This window comes from Cutaneotrichosporon oleaginosum (assembly GCF_008065305.1).
Source record: "Cutaneotrichosporon oleaginosum strain ATCC 20508 chromosome Unknown ATCC20508_contig02, whole genome shotgun sequence".
Lineage (NCBI taxonomy): Eukaryota > Fungi > Basidiomycota > Tremellomycetes > Trichosporonales > Trichosporonaceae > Cutaneotrichosporon > Cutaneotrichosporon oleaginosum.
This window is the reverse complement of record NW_027072171.1, coordinates 831,922-849,453: the sequence shown is the minus strand read 5'-3', so window position 1 is coordinate 849,453 and position 17,532 is coordinate 831,922. Positions and strand designations below refer to the sequence as shown.

General features: G+C 58.8%; 7 protein-coding genes across 7 annotated transcripts; 3 read left to right on the top strand and 4 right to left on the bottom strand.

Annotated features, from left to right (window-relative positions):
* Nucleotides 1-461: 461 nt before the first annotated feature.
* Nucleotides 462-2,480, bottom strand: COLE_02034 (uncharacterized protein; the record flags this gene model as incomplete). Its single annotated transcript, XM_018421226.2, has 6 exons — nucleotides 462-580; nucleotides 615-786; nucleotides 851-2,164; nucleotides 2,205-2,271; nucleotides 2,316-2,338; nucleotides 2,376-2,480. The coding sequence occupies 6 exons, from the start codon at nucleotides 2,478-2,480 to the stop codon at nucleotides 462-464; spliced, it is 1,800 nt and encodes a 599-aa protein (XP_018280698.1).
* Nucleotides 2,481-4,035: 1,555 nt separating this feature from the next.
* On the bottom strand, nucleotides 4,036-6,513 carry COLE_02033 (uncharacterized protein; the record flags this gene model as incomplete). Its single annotated transcript, XM_018422475.2, has 3 exons — nucleotides 4,036-4,089; nucleotides 4,123-5,396; nucleotides 5,433-6,513. The coding sequence occupies 3 exons, from the start codon at nucleotides 6,511-6,513 to the stop codon at nucleotides 4,036-4,038; spliced, it is 2,409 nt and encodes an 802-aa protein (XP_018280699.1).
* Nucleotides 6,514-6,804: 291 nt separating this feature from the next.
* COLE_02032 (uncharacterized protein) lies at nucleotides 6,805-9,542 on the top strand (the record flags this gene model as incomplete). The annotated part of the gene is made up of 5 exons (XM_018422476.2): nucleotides 6,805-7,099; nucleotides 7,150-7,224; nucleotides 7,260-7,392; nucleotides 7,427-7,550; nucleotides 7,587-9,542. The coding sequence occupies 5 exons, from the start codon at nucleotides 6,805-6,807 to the stop codon at nucleotides 9,540-9,542; spliced, it is 2,583 nt and encodes an 860-aa protein (XP_018280700.1).
* An 803-nt stretch (nucleotides 9,543-10,345) lies between these two features.
* Nucleotides 10,346-10,682, bottom strand: COLE_02031 (uncharacterized protein; the record flags this gene model as incomplete). The annotated part of the gene is made up of 2 exons (XM_018420088.2): nucleotides 10,346-10,599; nucleotides 10,634-10,682. 2 exons carry the CDS (start codon nucleotides 10,680-10,682, stop codon nucleotides 10,346-10,348), a joined length of 303 nt encoding a protein of 100 aa, XP_018280701.1.
* A 664-nt stretch (nucleotides 10,683-11,346) lies between these two features.
* On the top strand, nucleotides 11,347-12,413 carry COLE_02030 (uncharacterized protein; the record flags this gene model as incomplete). The annotated part of the gene is made up of 3 exons (XM_018425225.1): nucleotides 11,347-11,621; nucleotides 11,662-11,770; nucleotides 11,886-12,413. The coding sequence occupies 3 exons, from the start codon at nucleotides 11,347-11,349 to the stop codon at nucleotides 12,411-12,413; spliced, it is 912 nt and encodes a 303-aa protein (XP_018280702.1).
* Nucleotides 12,414-14,358: 1,945 nt separating this feature from the next.
* Nucleotides 14,359-16,345, top strand: COLE_02029 (uncharacterized protein; the record flags this gene model as incomplete). Its single annotated transcript, XM_018422478.2, has 5 exons — nucleotides 14,359-14,751; nucleotides 14,785-15,726; nucleotides 15,763-15,845; nucleotides 15,886-16,071; nucleotides 16,108-16,345. The coding sequence occupies 5 exons, from the start codon at nucleotides 14,359-14,361 to the stop codon at nucleotides 16,343-16,345; spliced, it is 1,842 nt and encodes a 613-aa protein (XP_018280704.1).
* A 111-nt stretch (nucleotides 16,346-16,456) lies between these two features.
* On the bottom strand, nucleotides 16,457-17,210 carry COLE_02028 (uncharacterized protein; the record flags this gene model as incomplete). Its single annotated transcript, XM_018420095.2, has 2 exons — nucleotides 16,457-16,774; nucleotides 16,812-17,210. 2 exons carry the CDS (start codon nucleotides 17,208-17,210, stop codon nucleotides 16,457-16,459), a joined length of 717 nt encoding a protein of 238 aa, XP_018280705.1.
* Between the last annotated feature and the right edge of the window lie 322 nt (nucleotides 17,211-17,532).

The following is a 17,532-nucleotide window of genomic DNA, read 5'->3' as shown; positions in this document are numbered from 1 at the left end:
CACGGCCCCCACAGCGGAAGAATGGAGCAGAAGAGCAGAAGTTTCAATGTCGTCACACGACCTGCGCGACCTGGCTCCCCCACATTCTATCCACCGCAAGCGGAAAGAACATGCACCACGTTCTAAAAGCTGCTAATAATCCATTGACGAAGTGGATCAAAGGCAAGTAGTGGCAGCAACCTTCTGACTACTGCATAGTTCTCATCGACGGGTGGGCGGCGGCCACGCAGGTGCCACCCATATTACTGCAAAGCCATCACTCAGGTCCCATCAGGCCATCTCTGTTCATCCAGTCTCTGGCCACACACATGACCGCACATCGCCCACGATCTGCAAATGTGGCAGTCTCAGTTTGGAACTAGAGCTGCGCAGGTTTCGCACAAATTATTGCAGAGTTCATATAATGTCGGGTTCTGGGATACACAGCGCTACTGAATAACAGGATATACTCGACAAACATTCTACCGGCGCAGCTTGAGCAGGACCCAGAGTAGGATGCGGTAGACGACGAATATGCCGACGAGGATGCCGGCGTAGCCGCCGACGGGGATGCCCGCGTATCCGAGGTACTGGAGGACATCTGGATATCAGCTGAAACTTGAGAGAGAGCTCACCTTCGCCGGATACCTTGCATTGGCCGTACTTTGCGAGCGTGGCTGCCGAGGGCGGGAAAGTGCATTGGCACGAGCCGTCAGGCAGCACACCGGTGTTGCAGTTGAAGACCTCGCCCATGAAGTCGTTCTTGGCGAGGATCTCGAACGCGTACGTCTGGTAGTCGGCCCAGTGCTGAAATTAGCGCCGCAATCGGGCAGTCGTAGCGGTGCCCTGCGCGAATCATCGCAGAACTCACGAAGCTGTAGTACCAGAAGCGGGGGAGGGAGCGGGCGCGGATGAAGTAGCCTTGCACGCACATCCAGAAACCGTTCACAAAAGCGCTGAGGGCAAGCGCGGCGATGAAGATGGGGACCGCTCCGGCGATCAGCTGGGCCTGTCCGTCCGCCACGATGATAGCGAGGAACAGGAACGAGAGGAAGCGGAAGAAGTGTCCCGCACCAGGATGCAGGCCCACGGCCCAGTAGGTAATGACACTGAAGACGAGGGTGCAGGCGAAGAGGAACGGCAGCGAGATGAGCGTGTTGGAGATGAGGAACGCTGTGGGGCCGTACAGCCCGTTCCGGCGCTCGCGGATGAACACGGAGCGCTCCTCGAGGAACGCGGGGATGCCGGCAACACTCATAAAGGCCAGGAAAGCGACGGAGAAGAAGTGCACAGACAGGCGGTCGTTGATCTTGCCGTCAGAGTTACCGAGGCGAATCCAAATCGTCGCGAGCATCAAGCCCATCCCGAGATACATGCCCATGCGCACGCCGTATGCCAAGAGGTTGCGGGAGTAGTTGAGGACCGTGCGTTCGCAGAGCACGCCGACGACTGCAATGTCGTGGGTCAGCGGCTTCTTCTGGGTCTTGATGTGCTGGGGCTTGTCGTCCTCGCCTTGGACTGCCCTGTCAGTCGCTTCGACCTCCATCTGTGCGGTATACAGGGCTTCGATTACAGGTGTCTTGTCCGCACCAAAGTCGCTCGCCACTAGGTCGAGGAGGTGGTCCGCGGGGTTCTGGAACGGCGGCATTGGGTATCCGATGTCGGTGCAGCGCGCAGCCGCCTCTGCCATGGTCCCGCGGAACGCGGTACGCCCCTTTGCGAGGACCATCATCTGGTCGAAGAGCTGGAGCGTGTCGACGCTCGGCGAGTGGATCGTCGCGATGACGATGATGCCTTCCGCCTGCGCGATGCGGCGGATCGACGCCACGACCTCGCGCGCTGAGGCTGAGTCGAGGCCGGAGGTGGGCTCATCGAGGAACAGAATGCGCGGGTACGTCACAAGGCCGGTGCCGACGGTTACACGGCGCTTCTGGCCGCCCGAGATGCCGCGCTGGATCGGCGTCCCGATCTTGAGGTTGGCGCACGACTGGAGACCGAGGGCGTGCACGATGTCATCGACGCGCTGACGGGTCTCGGCTCGCGTCTGGCCCGTGTTCGTGAGCCGGGACGCAAAGCCAATCGTCTCGCGCACAGTCAGGACGCCGTAGTGCTGGTCGTCTTGCTCGACGAAAGACGAGACCTCGGACATGGTCGTGGCCGTAAGAGGTGTTCCATTGAGGCGAATCTGGGGTCAGGCACACGGCACACTTAAGCATGTAACTCACGCTGCCGCCCTCCATCGCTTTCTTCCGGAACGACATGATGTCGAGCAGCGTCGATTTGCCCGCTCCGCTGACCGTTAGCGATGCCCATGCTCTCCAGAGCCATGCACTCACGAAGGGCCGAGGATGGCAAGCATCTGCGTATGGTGAGCTGTGCCTGGCCAAATGACTCACTTGACCCTGGGCGACCTTGACGCTCACATTGTCGACGAGGCGCGCGGTGACGTTCTTGTTCTTGACCTCGAATGAGAGGTTGTCAAAAGTGGCGACGGAGCCCATGGGCGCCGTCAATGTGCTGGGAAGCGGGCTCATTTCCATGTTGGTTGGGTGGTGTATGATGAGCGCACCGAGCTTTTTATGTCAGTGCGATCTGGACGGCGTTTGACCGCCCGGCAGCTCTTCGGTGCGGTGTTTGCTTGCGCCGTTCCCTTGCTTCTTATTCAGCTGCTCGTGTAAGACTCACGGAATTCCGAACAGCCTTCGCCTCGGCGACTGGGAGCGGGGACGCGATTTGCGTCACTCGACGGGCTCCGAAAGGTCCAAAAGGGGTTCCGCTCAGCATCAGCCGGTAAACCGAGGTGGACTGCCGATCACTGCACATCCTTAACGTCATACACGTGCCACAGAGGCGAGAGCTCTTCCATGTACTGTACTGCCACTTCCCGTCCAAGAGGAGCGTAATGTAGAGAGCTTCGCAGGTCGGTAGGCTGGCCCGCTGGAGAGACTTTGGCAAGACAGAAAGGTACATCACGGGAGAGGAACCCGGAACCGGAGAGAGGCACAAGCGTCACCTTGATATTGAATGAGGAGTTCACTGTCAATGCCAGCCGAGGAGCACACCTCGGCATGCAATTACGCAACTAGCCAATGCTGTGACCCAAATAATGTTACATGCAAGGTTACAGGATGACCCGCTTATTGCTGGACGAGCCGTCCGGCGTGGCCGGCGTCACAGTTGCCACCACAGTTGTGTGGGTCGCCGCAGGGATGACGCTCCGCGCCCTCAGATCCTCGAACGCCCCAAGACCGAGCAGGTTCCGGCGCACGGTCAAAGGTCACTTTTGTTGCATTAGTGCGAGAGAGTCCCAGAGATTCATGATGAAGGGTGCGGGCGGCTAGTGCAACTCAGTCCGCCATCGCAATCATTGTTCACACGCTGGCGTCTGCGGCCCATCATCGCCGACCTTGCCGCTGTCACCGTGTCTGACCGAGTCGAGCAACTGTGCAGAATCTGTGCGCTGACTCTGGGTAGACTGTGAAAAGCTCGAGGCCCTGCCACTCCCCACCACAGAAGGATCAGGTTGAGCCGCTGATCGACGGAGTACATCGACGGATCCAGTGCCAGTGACTTTCTGAATGTGGCAGTCTCCGTGTTTCTGCGGCTGGAAGTGGCTCTCGTGGCCTCGCCGCTGACAATCGGAGTCCTGAAGATCGTGAATGGCGGTTGGCATGGCAAGGCTCGACGAACTGGGACATCTAACACTAACCACACAAGTCCAAACCGTATCGCCTAAGGCATGGCTATCGCGGCACCGCAGCGAAGTGGCCCCGAGAATCTGCGAGAGCCTCGGGGCTCAACACCATCGAGACCACACCACTTTGAGCATTCGCCGTCTTTCGGAGGCAGAGAAGCAGATGTCTATTCGCAGCATTCGGAGCGGAATGCCACCGACACGTGCCACTCGCACCCAATGCAGATGTGGCGCTGGTGCAAACGCCGAAAAGCAACACCATAATTCGGATACGCACTGTGACGCTAACATCCACCGGCCTCCTACAGGCTACAAACTCATACATTATCGCAACTTCACAATTGCTGCGCATGACGGGGCGCCTAACTCTGCTCGAGCGCACTGATGTGCACCCCTTGCCCGTGTCCGTCCAGCTCCTGCCCGTCAGCGCTGTCGCAAACGGTACCCACCTCGCGCGTGTCAAAGTAGAGCCCGCACAGGCGGTTATCGACAAGCCACTTACACTGCCACGCCTGTGCCTCCTCCGCCAGCGTGGGGTCCGCCGCGGGGCCCGCCGCGCGGTTGTCATCCGGCACGAGTGTGGGCATCGCGAAAGCGGCAGGCTCGTCGTCGTCGGACTCTTCGACCTTGTCGAAGGCGCCCATCAAGCGGCCACGCAGCTGCGCGATCTGCGCGACCAGCTCATCGTTGCGCTTCGACAGCTCGTGTGCACGCGTGCGCTCCTTGTGCAGGTCCATCTCGAACTGCGTCCTCTCTCGGTGGAGATGGTGGTGCTGCGCTGCCTTGCGCCGTATCGCGTCGTCCGTCCGCCGGTTCTGCTCGAGCAGGACATTGACCTGCCGCCGCGCCTTCTCTGCATCGAGGCGCGCCGTGGCTACCGCCGCCCTGTTGACCATGTCCTTCTGCTTGAGGCCCAGCGTGAGCTGCTCGCGAAGCTTTTTGACCTCAGCCTCAAGCTCTTTCGCGCGATTCACCTCGTGCACGGCGCTGGAGGAGGCGGTCTCGTACTGAGCGCGGATAAACTCAAGGTCTCCCTTAGTCGTCTTGTGTGCCTTCTTGCTGCGTTTAAGCTCCTTGCGAAGGTTGGTAATGATAGTGTCTCGCTCTACTATTTGCTCTTCGGCGGGGGCGTCTGCAGGGACGGTCACCGTTGTGCTCGCTGTCGTCCCAAGGTCGTCAGTGTCGCTCTTGGCGCGAGCCTTGAGCTCAGTGACCTGAGCTTCAAGCCCCTCAATCACAGTGTTGCGTTTCATGAGCTCAACCTCAGTCGTCTTGACCACCATGTCGAGCTCAACCGACTTCGCGATGCGCTCGTTCAGCTCTGCTTTAAAGTCCTCAAGCTCCTTCTGCGCCTTCCCGAGCTGCTTCTCGTGCTCGTCGATAGTAGCCTTGAGTTTCGCATCGAACTCAGCCTGCCTCTCGTTGAGCTGCTTGGTGAAGTCGCTGCGAGCTTCGGCAAGGGCCTGAGCTCCACGGATCTCGGTGCTCTTCACATTGTCGCGTAGCTCGGCGTTCTCGGCTTTGGTCCGCGTCAACATCGACTTCATTTGGGCATGCTCAGCGCGAGAAGTCTCGAGTTCCCCAGTGAGAAAGTCGAGAGTCCGCGCGCCATCCCCGCTCTGTGTCGACCAGGATGCCGAGCCTGCAACCGAGTGTCGCCTGCCCACCGCCACTGGGCTGCCGGCAGCCCCGTCTGCAGTTGCCTGGGTTCCATGCTTCTCTTCTGACAGTCAGCTTGGGTGGAGTAGCGAAAACTGACCAGGCTTCGGAAGAGGAGAGCTCCCCTTGCCCTGATCTTCCTCATCGTCGTCGTCATCAAATATCTCCAACTCCATGCCCTCATGAAGCACACGCTTCTTGCTCGGCGGCTCCATTTGGGTCTGCGGCCCGAGACTGGAGCTAGAGCTGGAGTCTGGATCTTCGATAGATTCAACCTGAGAGGTCTGCGGCGCTTTACCAGCGAGTCTGCGAAAAACGGCGGGCGAGGGCTGCGGGACCGGCTGGAGTTTCATACGGTTCCGCGACGTGCTCGGCCCAGGGCCGGCTGCGCCAAGCGATGCGCTCGAAGACACCACGTCCAGCACTTCGACTTCGCTGTTGCCGTTCTCGCTCTCGTTCTGGTTGGCCCGGCGCGCTGAGGTGCGGACACGAGGCGTCGGCTCCGGCTCCTCATCCAACTCGTCATCGTCATTTGCTCGGGCTCGTCGACGCCGAGATGTCCTCGGGGAATCAATGTCCACAGCCTCGATCTCAACCTCGTCCTCAAGGTCTGTGGGCGCTCGTCGCGCGCGATTTCTGGTGCGAGGTGTTGACTTGGGCTCATCATCCAGCTCATCGCCATCGTCGGCCTTGGGTCGTCTACGTTGAGATCTCCTTGAGGGGCCAATGTCGTCACTCTCATCATCATCGTCATCGACGTATATGGGAGACGAACGCCCGCGCCCTGAAGCGCGCGCTTTGGTTACCGGCTCATGTTCAAGCTCGTCGGTGAAATCGCGGTTGAAACGTCTAAGTTTGGGCTGCCTCGGTGGAATGATGTCGAATCGCGGTGACCGCTGGCTGGCAGTAGGCGGTGCTGGCATAGGCCGCCCTCCTGTCCGTCTCGCCATAGCCTTCTTTGGAGTCTTGTTTATCGGCTCGGGCGAATTCAAGGCCATAGATGTGGATGTAGACCGTGTAGCGCGCAGGTTGGTTGTGGAGGACTCGCGAAGACGATGGCTGGTCCGCGTCTTCATCGGTGGGGTCTCACGCACTGCCCAACCCGGCCGTTTGGGGGGTGGAGACGTCTCATTCTCCTCAGAAGATAGGTCGCGCACCCGTTTAAATCGACGAGGCGGCATAGCGGCGAGAGTAATGGTGATGTGAGATGGGCGATGAGGAGAAGCAACAACACGAAGATGCGGGTATTCCAGTTGGCCGAAAGGATCGACACACGACGACATTCCGTCTCTGTCACGTGATCCATTGTGTTGGCACGTGGCTTCCTTCTGAGTCGAGCATGCTCCTCCTAAAGTTGGAGATGGATGACTGTTGTTGAATGGCAACTCGACTCATCTCCTTATCTCCTTCACACTGCTCTCTCCCACCCACGTTCACTTTCTCTGGACATCCGTTCTCCTTTATCCTCCCCCATGCCACCCAAGTTCGACGCCTCCAAGCCGGAGGTCGCCGCGCTCATCAAGGAGTTTGAGGCATTTGGTCTGAGCACCAACTCCGCGACCGAGCTTGTTCGCACGCCCAAGGCCGGCAACGCCTTTCGCGCGCTCATTGACGAAACTGGCCTCACCGGCAAGTCGTTTGAGAACAACCAGGCCAATGCGATCGTTAAGCTCTCGGCCGTCGGCACCAAGCTCTCTCCTGACGCACGCAAGTATGTGCTCGACCGCATTGTGAGCGGCGACCTCAAGTCGCCCGACCAGGTAGCGGGTGAGTAGCAATGTGGCGTGGGAACCGATAAGACAAAGTTGACTCGATAGCTGCCGTCAAGTACCTCGAGAAGAACCCTTCCCTCCCCACTGATGCTGCCGCTTTCGACCGAGCATCCGGAGTCGGTGAGTGATCTGGCACAAAGCCGAATTGACACCAGGCGTCAACATTACTGCTGCCGATATCCCCGGGTTGCTGGAGGCTCATGTTGCCACTCTTTCCTCCCCACTCAAGTCATGGCTTGATCAGGGCCCCTTCATGGGCACTATCAAGAACAGCGATGGGGCTTTGAAGTGGGTCTCGACGACAAGGTTCATCTAACAGCAGATGGGCCCCTACGTCTGATCTAAAGGCCGCCGTGGATGCCTTCTTTACCGAGCGCTTCGGGTCTCGGGAAGCTGCCAACAAGGCTAGAGCTGAGGCCACCGCTGCCAAGGTCAAGGCCGCTAAGGTGAGGTCGCCGCCTGACGTCTGAACTCACACTCAGGAGCCGAAGAAGAAACCTGTGGCGGACAAGTCTGCTGAGACGACATACGAGGCATCCACTTCCACCTCCCCTTACATCCCCACGCGCATTTTCCAGGAGGGCTTCCTCTCAGAGTTCCATGAGGTTGGCGGTAACCCGCAGATCAACCCCAAGTTGAAGGAGGAGCATCTGAAATGGACTGGCGGAAAGGTCTACACCCGTTTCCCGCCCGAGCCCAACGGGTACCTGCACATCGGCCACGTGAAGGCTATCATGATCGACTTTGGTTACGCCAAGTTCCACAACGGTAGAACATATCTGCGCTTTGACGACACCAATCCCGAGGCCGAGGAGGGCAAGTACTTCCAGTCGATTCTCGAGACCGTGCGCTGGCTCGGCTTCGAACCCTGGAAGGTTACCTACTCCAGCGACAACTTTGACAAGTTGTATAACTTCGCTGTGGACCTCACCAAGCGCGGAGGGGCGTACGTGTGCTTCTGTGATGCCGAAAAGATCAAGGCGGATCGTGGCGGAGGCAAGGGCAACCCGGTGGCGTGCGAGCATCGGGATCGTCCCATCGAGGACAACCTGCGCGACCTTGAGAAGATGAAGAACGGCGACTACCAGGAGGGCGAGGCCTGTCTGCGTATGAAGATGGACCTGTCAAGCGGCAACCCATACATGTGGGACACGGTCGCTTACCGTGTCAAGAAGGCGCCTCACCACCGTACGGGGGACAAGTGGAAGATCTACCCGACGTACGACTTCACGCACTGCTTGTGTGACTCTCTCGAAAACATCACCCACTCGCTGTGCACTACCGAGTTTGTGCCCGCTCGCCAGTCTTATGAGTGGCTCTGCGACGCGGTTGAGGTGTACAAGCCTCGCCAGTACGAGTTTGCGCGTCTCAATCTTCAGGGCACATTCCTGTCGAAGCGCAAGGTGCGCCGTCTCGTTGAGCAGAACCTGGTGAAGAGCTGGGATGACCCCCGTCTTTACACCATCATTGCGCTGCGTCGCCGCGGTATCCCTCCCGGCGCGCTGCTCGCGTTTGTTTCGGAACTCGGTGTCACTACTCTTCTCTCCGAGACCCAGCTTCAGAAGTTTGAGTCGACCGTCAGGAGATACCTGGAGGACACGGCACCCCGGCTCATGATGGTGCTGAAGCCCATCAAGCTTATCATCGACAACGTGCCTGACGACTACAAGGTGCCCGTGCAGGTGCCGCTACACCCGAAGGTGCCCGCCATGGGTTCTGTCGAGACCATGTTCACCAAGGAGGTGTACATTGACGCAGACGACTTCCGCACCGAGGACTCGCCCGACTACTTCCGTCTGGCTCCCGGCAAGAGCGTGGGTCTCTTCAAGGCGCCTTACCCTGTTACGTGCACGTCGTTCAAGACGGACTCGGACGGCAACGTGACCGAGATCCACTGTAACCTCGACAACGAGGGTGAGTTCAAGAAGCCCAAGGCATACATCCAGTGGGTGCAGGCTCCTGGCGCAGTGCACATCGACGAGGTGCGCTACTTCCACCCGCTGTTCAAGCACGACCCGCCTCCTAAGGACTTCGAGAGCGACGTCAACCCCGACTCGCTTGAAGTGTTCAAGGGTGCCGTGGTCGAGCCGGCGTTCTACGAGCTCGCGAAGAAGGAGATCAACCAGGCGCGCGCCGAGGCACACGCACGTACCCAGAAGGCGGCGGCGGAGAATGAGGTTGCCAACGATGAGGCCAAGCCCGCGGATCACGCCCCCGCTGCCCATGGCGACGAGCCCGTCGTCACGGCTGATCAGCTTGTCGGCATGGAGAACATCCGCTTCCAGGCTATGCGCCTCGCCTACTTTGCTGTCGACTCGGACAGCAAGCTCCAGTGCCTCGACGAGGCGGCCGACGCCAAGCCTGGCAAGCGTGCCGGCGACAAGATCGTTCTCAACCGCATCGTTTCGCTCAAGGAGGACGCCGGCAAGAAGGCGTAGTAGATATTTCATGGTAGCTGTCGAAGTACATCACGACTATGCTATCGTGCTTCAGCGCGATTGCGGGCGTTGAAGCTGATGATGAGCAAGGTGACTGCGCCTGATCGGTAGTCTTCTCTCGTCGCTTCAGTCGATGATTAACAAAAGCTCGTGATTGTTAATGCACAGTTAAGATGTACTGTCCATAGTGTCTACCAAGCGGCCATCCTGCCTTCCTGTCTATCAATGACTACTGAAATTATAGGCATAGTCCTCCTTCGCCTCCCGACCCCCGTCCTTCCCCCGGCAAGAGAAGGCGAGAGTGGTGGGCCACCCTTTCATGTAGCATGTCGGGCCGTAAGCGTCTCAAACAGGAGTGTGAACCCTGGACGAGAAGCGAGAGCCCGTCAGCGGCGTCGAAGGCTCTTTCACGACTGTGCCAGCCGTATAGCCCAGCGTCAAGGCAGCGAGGTTTTTGAGTGCGCCCAAAGCCGCAAGTGCAAGGAACCCGAACAAGCCGTACGGAGGCGAGCCGCAAGGTAGGGAACGCGAGCCGCTGCGGAGTTGCTTCAACTTGGATGATGACGAGGCTGAAGGACCAGCGGCCGGTCCAAGGAGGTTACCGGTCTTGAGGCTGCCCGCTGGCAATCCGTACCCGATACAGACAGTGTCGTGCTGGACGAAGATGACCACCGGCACCCACGCCAGCGTATTGGTGACGATACCGTACTTCGTGCCAGCGGCCCACGCGTAAGCGGCGGCCTCAACAAGGAAGTAGATCGCCGACCGCAGCGCCGGGTCGCCGTTGTCCAAATGCGACTGGCCTAACGCGCGACGTAGAACGAGACGCGACTGTGCCACGCGTTCCGGAGTGCGACGAAGGCCTCGTCAGGCAGTCGTGAGTACCGCTTGACTTCGGCCACCGCACCCAGGTACTGCTCCTCGCCGGGGGTCGCTTCTTGACCTTCTGTCATGATGCGACTCGACCGAGCGATGCCGACGTCCGCGAAAGCCGTCCCGCTCCGTCCGTACTTCACGAGGCCGTTGCACCATACAGCTACTGCAGCTTCGGTAAGACCTGTATTAAACCCGCTCGTTGTGAGTCAGCGTACCTCCAAAATAGCCGGCAAGGACGGCAAGGAACACTGAAAGGTCGGCCATTAGTCGCCCTTGGGCCTGCGCCTCGTTGTTGACAGCCTTCCTCAAGTGGTGAGTTATGAGGAAAGTTGTCCTCAGGGCGTCCCGGTGACTGTCAAGGACGTCACCTTCAACATGCGCCGCAACCTCTTCAAGGTCCGCATAGACGTCGGAGGGGATGATCTCAATGGAAGGAGTCGATGCGGTCAGGTGTTGTCAGAGGAAGGCCTCTACGACATCTACGACAGGTTTCGCCTCTTCCGTCTTTGGGGAGGCCAGATCACTCGTCTGAATAAAAGGGTGTGGGAGGTATAAAAGGTCGCTCACGCGGAGGCGACCTCGGTTCAGAATGTTGCTGGCAACATTTTATGCCTGAGGAAGAGCCTCAACTCTGGGAGCGGCGCCCATGATGAGATGATGAATGCGATTGAAATGTGATTGACAGTTAGAGGAACTCACTGAATATGGGGAATGCGGAAACCACAAATGGTCACGTGCCAGGAGATTGCACGTGACACAACTGCGCAGCCACGTACGTAAGTGATCGTCACTCATCACCTGAGTCAACTTTGGTAGTTGACTACGCGACAACATCGTCTTCGTCCACTCCATCATCCCATCATCCTCTCCATCCACTATGACCATTAACCCCATCGACCTTTAAACCACTAATCATTGACCTTCAGTTATGCGCACCCCTGTGGTTCATGCTGATCACGGCTCGCGAAGTGACAGCGGCATCGACGAAGACGATGAGCGCCTCACCTTTCCTCGCGATGATTGGCCGCGCTTTACGTATTACATTCCTCGCGTGTTGGGAAACCGCATTTTCGACGATGATATCCTGTTTGCTGCGCAGCAGGCCAGCCGCAAGGTCGCACAGAGTATTGGTGCTGGCCAGCTCGATGGCCTGGTCGACGAGCTTGACTTAAACATGGCTGTGCTTGACGTCGTTATTCAGATGTAAGCGTGCACGGCGCGGAAGCATTGCTAACTCCCTCAGCAACGACGAGTTCCGCGACGAGTGCCGCGCTTCCCATTGCCGGGTTACCAACACTGTTGAAGAGTGGCGTCAGTTGCTGCGGGATGTGGCCAAGGTCGTGGTGGAAACTGTGCGTCGCTTTTCTTTCCCCCCTCTCTCTTCTTCACCTCTAGCCTCCTTGCTTTGCCCCTTTTCCCCTAACTACCACAACCCCCCTCCTCCCTCTCAGCCACACTGACGTCCAGGCGAGACAGACTCTCGGACATGCTCTCGGCGCCAGTGCCAGTGCCAGCGCCATCGCGACCCTCGACCACTGGCACAATGCCGCAGAAGCTCGCGAAGCGCTAATCGTCACTTGCATGGAACAGCTGTGGTCCCCGCGCGACACACTTGAGAAAGTCTCGTGTCCAGCACCGCGGAGCGCGGTTCTTCCTTTCATCGAGCGATACGGTCCCGGCGAGCTGGAGAAGGCCCATCTCTGGTACAGTTGTGATTACGACCCCGTAACCCACACGTTAACGAACTACACCGTGACCTGGGACGGCATCCGTTCCCCCGCCACCCCAGAGCCCATGGTACCGTGCCTTGAAGCAATGCCTGATCTGAGCTCGAGCGTCGAATCGTTCCCGTCGTCGGGCTTCCCCTCACCTCAGAACAGCAACGACAATGTCGATGACGACCATTCTGAGCAGAGTGTTGTGGTCAACCACAAGATCGAGGATGGCCAAATTGGATCCGCCCTCAACTCTTCCGCCGGCTCCATCACCCACTAGTTCGCTGTGGCAGTAATCCACAACCTAGAACCTCCCGCTGCCTCAGACTTCTGTAACATTATAATCAAAGTCGGGGTGCCGGCCTGATATCACACCCACGCCATGTTCAACTTGAATACGATCCGCCCCCCGCCCTTGGTTGTATATAAGAGTCGTACCCATCACCCCGTAGCTTTATCGATGATTTCAGTGGACTCATGTTTACCACCTATGCTACCTAGTCCACAGCCGGATTAGCGCCTGAGAGTCAAGCGCATTCTCGACTTTCTCTCCCGACTGAACTCCAAACGACATCTTCATATGCGCTCGCGCTCATCCTAAGCGGCCTCGCGCCCCCACTCCTCCCGGCCGCCACTTTGCCACTCCACAAGCTCTATACATGGGTAACGCATGCGCCAGGGCGAGACATGCACCGCCACAGTGGCCCTCCCTCTCCTCTCTGCTCGCCTATGCTGGAATGGCCGGTTGGTCGACGTCCATGTCGTTTCTAGGCGCTGCTGGGGCAGCCTGCACCGGTGGCGGGAGCACCGAGTTGTACACGTCCCCCGACATTGGCTGGTCCTCGTAGCCATCAGCCCCACCCGCAACCTCCGAATCCCATGGATTCTGGAATCTGATGTCAGCTGGTGTTGCGTCGCACCATGCGTACCGTGTGACCTTGGGCTTCTCGATCAGGACATTGCGGTACAGCTGGTCCCAGAGAACCTGCTTCGGCGGGTTCTCTTTGAGCACCTCATCCTCGTAGTACGTGTTGACGTAGTATCCGACGCGCACGAATTCCTTGTCACGATACGACGCGGTGATGATGATGACGGTGACACCGAGAATGTCCTCGGCGTCGACTGAGGGGAGGAGACTGTGCTTGGGCGCAGGGGCAATGAAGTCAAACGCGTTCACGCCTTGAGGAATGGGGCCGACTTGCCGTCAGACGTGCAGAGGAAGAGTGTACTCACCCATACATGAGTCGAGCTCCTGGTCAAAGTCCTCGGTGTTGGCCGAGCCGACGTAGATGAGACGCCATTCGAGGTCTGGCGATTAGCACGCGCCCATGCGACTGCATGGCGCCACGCCGCAGTATTACTGGCGGCGGTGCGTCGTCGCCTACTCACCCTCCGCAAGTGGGGCTATGGCCTCAAACTTGATCTTGAAGTGATAGTCTTCATCAAACTTTGCGGGGTTGTTGATGAGTTCGATGTTGCGGATGTTTACCTAGGGGTGAGCACAACGCTACTAGTGCTGTGAGCACTCACAATTGACTAGAAGGCGGAGACAACAGGTAACGTACGAGACGCGTCAGCAGATGGCATGGAGCAGGAAGGAAGGAAGGCGGGACGTACCATGACGCGTAAAGTCGCGTGTACGCGTTGGTGTGCAGGTTGCTAAGTGTGGATGGGATGTAGTAGCCGCGGGAAGGGATGATCGCGCTCTGATGGTTCGGTGATCGGTGAGGACGACGAGGGAGAACGATTGATGGACGTGGATGGACGGGAGATTGAAGGATGGAGGTGGATTGAGGGAGGAGGGAGTGAATAACAGGTGAATGTAAGGTGGAAGATGGAAGATGGAAGATGGAGGATGATCGTTTCAAGCCGAGAAATGCGCGCAGCTCATGTTGACGCCGTCACGTCACGGGATCACGGGGGGATGTCCTTGCTCCTTCTTCCAATCGCCCGCTCCGACCTTGCACCGTCCGCCACGGCCGCCACCCTGCACAGGCGCCCCTGGCTCTCATTTCGACGCGTTGGTCATGACGCCTTGTTCCCCCCACACTCCACGCGACGCGCCGCCACCACAACATGACAACAACTTCACACGTCATTATTCTGGCGGAAGCAAATGCTTCAAAAGAGTGGGGCAGGCAACTCTCGCCTGTGGCCGGTGGAGGCACTCAGGCGCTGGAATTTTGGCAACTTCACAACAGTCACTTGGGCACCCTCGACTGTTGATGCTCACGGCCGCACTCAGCTGCACTCGCACTCGCATTCCCACTCGCATCTCAGTCCTTGCTCCCCTCCTAAGACCAAGAGCTATGTCCACCTCTATCCCATACACCGTCCCCATCGACGGCGGCATCCCCGACACTCATCGGCCACACACCGAGCGGACCACCACTATCCTGGTCCCAAAGGATGATTCCGCTTTCCTCAATCCCGTCCAGGAGTACAACCGCGACCTCTCCGTGTCTGTCATCCGTGCGTGGAACGAGGAGCGTAAAGACAAGCTCGAGGCGCAATTCCGCGCGCGAATGGCCAAGAAGCGTGGCGAGCCCGCGTCTTCCAAGATCGAGAACAGCGAGACCTGCGAGGAAGATGAATGCAACGGCCCAAGGCCGCCTATGGTGATTGTCTCCGAGGTCTAAGGCTGACATCAGACCAAGTTCCGGGCACCTAAGATCACCATTCTCGAGGCGTTGTCCGCTACTGGACTTCGCTCTATCCGGTACGCGAAGGAGATTCCCGACGTCAATGTCGTGCTCGCGAACGACCTGTCTGCTTCTGCGTGCGACGCTATGCGCCGAAATGTTGCGCTTAACGGTGTCGGGGAAGGTTCGGCAGAGGAGGGAGAGCAACCCGACGTCGGCCGCCGTGAAGGCTGCACCGGTGTTGTGCGTGTGAATGAAGGTGACGCCTGCGCTCTCATGTACAACCACCGCGACCCCAAAAAGCGTGTTGATATGGTCGATTTGGATCCGTACGGCACTGCTGCGCCATTTGTTGATGCCGCGATCGGCGCCATCAAGGACGGTGGCCTTCTCGCCGTGACTTGCACCGACCTTGCTGTCCTCGCGGGCTCAAACTATCCGGAGAAGTGTCTTTCAAACTACGGCGGGGTTTGCTGCAACGCCGAGTACAGTCATGAGGTCGCGCTGCGTCTTGTCCTCAACTCGCTTGCGCAGGCTGCGGCGCGTTACGGGCGCACTATCACGCCGCTCCTCTCCTTCTCGATCGACTTCTACGTTCGTCTGTTTGTGCGCGTCGATACCCAGGCGATCAACGTCAAGAAGCTGCTCGTCGACACCGGCCCCGTGTACATTTGCACGTACTGCGAGTCGCCGACGGTGCAGCCGTTTGGGCGCGTGATCGAGAAGAAGACCTCCAACAACATCAACCGGGTGTACAAAAGCGTGCAGGCGCCCACCGCACCGCAGCACTGCACTGAGTGCGGACAGCCGCATCATCTCGCAGGCCCGATGTGGCTGGGTCCTATCCAAGACCCAGACTTTGCCGCGCGCGTCCTTAAGAGCATCGAGGGCGAGCAGGACAAGTACGGCACTTGGCCGCGCATGCACGGCATGCTCACAATCGCGCAGCAGGTACGTACTCAACGTTGACTGTCTTAACACCCGCAGGAACTGCCAGACCCGTTCTACTTCACTTCGAACAAGGTCCACGGCTTCGGACGAGCGACGTCGGCCCCGTTGAAGTCGGTTGTGTAAGTCTAGCCCAATGTCGGAAGCTCGTCTGACATCCAGATCTGCTCTCTTGAACGGTGGTTACAAGGTATCGCGGTCGCACGCTTCGTCAGGCTCGATCAAGACGAACGCCCCGCGTTCGTTTGTCTTCGACATTGTGCGGGAGCACATCAAGAAGAACCCAGTACGGATGGACAAGGTTGCCGAGAACTCGCCAGTGAGGGCGTTCGTCAACAAGCCCATGACGTGAGTCTGCTGTTTGGTGATGTCTAACTCTTCCAGCCACACCATCGACTTTACGAGGCATCCTGATTCGAAGGCTTTCGAGAAACCTGAGAAGACAGTGCTGTATCAGCTCAACCCGCTGCCTGGGTGGGGTCCAGCCGCGCGCGCCAAAGACCTCAAGTCCAAGCAGATTGAGGACAAGAAGCGCAAGTCGGAGGAGGTGAGCGAGCTGGAGGCCAAGAAGGCCAAGGTTGGCGAGGCGAAGGACGAGGAGGAGGCCGCATTGAACGGATAATCTGTCAGAGGATCAGAGGGGAGTAAGCGAGAGAGATCAGAGAGCATGGGTTCAACACTGGCATTACATAGATTACACTCTCTCACAACATGTACCATTATGGGGTAATCATCACATGCGCCCGCCGGCGTCCATGCCCCAAACCGTGGCCCAGTGAAGCTCGCGCCGATTGCGCGCACGCATTAGGTCGAGCTCGTTGACCACATACTCGAATTCGGAGCGCTTGTCGGATTCGTCGTCACTCTTCAGTCCGGCTTCCGCGAGCGGTATTGTGGGTTGCAGATGTGTCGTGCCAAGCATAAGATCGGGGAGGGAGGGTTCTTCATCTGATTCAAGCGGATGGGGCGGGGCGGGCATGACAACGAGGACGGAGAATGCGCACTCGGGCACGTTTGATCCGGGCGCATAGTACGGTGCGGCTGCGAGAGGCTGAAGTCAGCGCCCTTCCACTGCTCGCAGTACTAACCTGCGTCTCCTCCTTATCCATGTCGAACTCGTCTTCCGGCTGGAGCTTGGCGATGTCGACGTCCCACATCTTCGGCGGGGGGCCGACGGCGCGCCGACGCACACGCACCGGCGTCCACTCCATACCCTGTCCCGGCGCGAAGAGAAGGCCCCACACGCCGCCGTACCGCTGCCACATCGAGGCGAAGTCGGATGTCTGGCCTTGTGCGCGCTCGCGGCGCACCGCGCGCGTCACGACGACGACGCGGATGAGAACGACGAGGCCGACGACGAAGAGCGCCGCGCCAATAAAGCCCATGCCGAGCGCAACGATCGTCGTGCTGCTCAAGCTCACTTCCGAGGTGCGCGCGGGCGCGCTGTATGAGTGCGTGCGTGTGGGCGCCGCGACCGTCGATGTCATCTTAGGTCATTGCTGTCCACGAGAGTAAGAGAGAGAGAAATGGAAAGAACATGCACCGTTGCCACAGAAAGAGGAGCGGGCCATGCACTGCGATCGTGTCGGCCCTCGGGTCTGGTGCGGTGCGTGCTCGGCCTGGAACCGAGAAGCGCAGGCAGGCACATGACTCCCGGCAATCTATGCGAACGGCTCAGATAGTCACGCTGGTACGTACAACGAGCAGTCGTGCCAGCGCGACAGCACGCAAGAGAGCGCGCCACACGAGGGCATTGATCGGAGACCGCGCTCGTCCCCGCCTAATGAATGCTGACTCTGCGCATGTTCT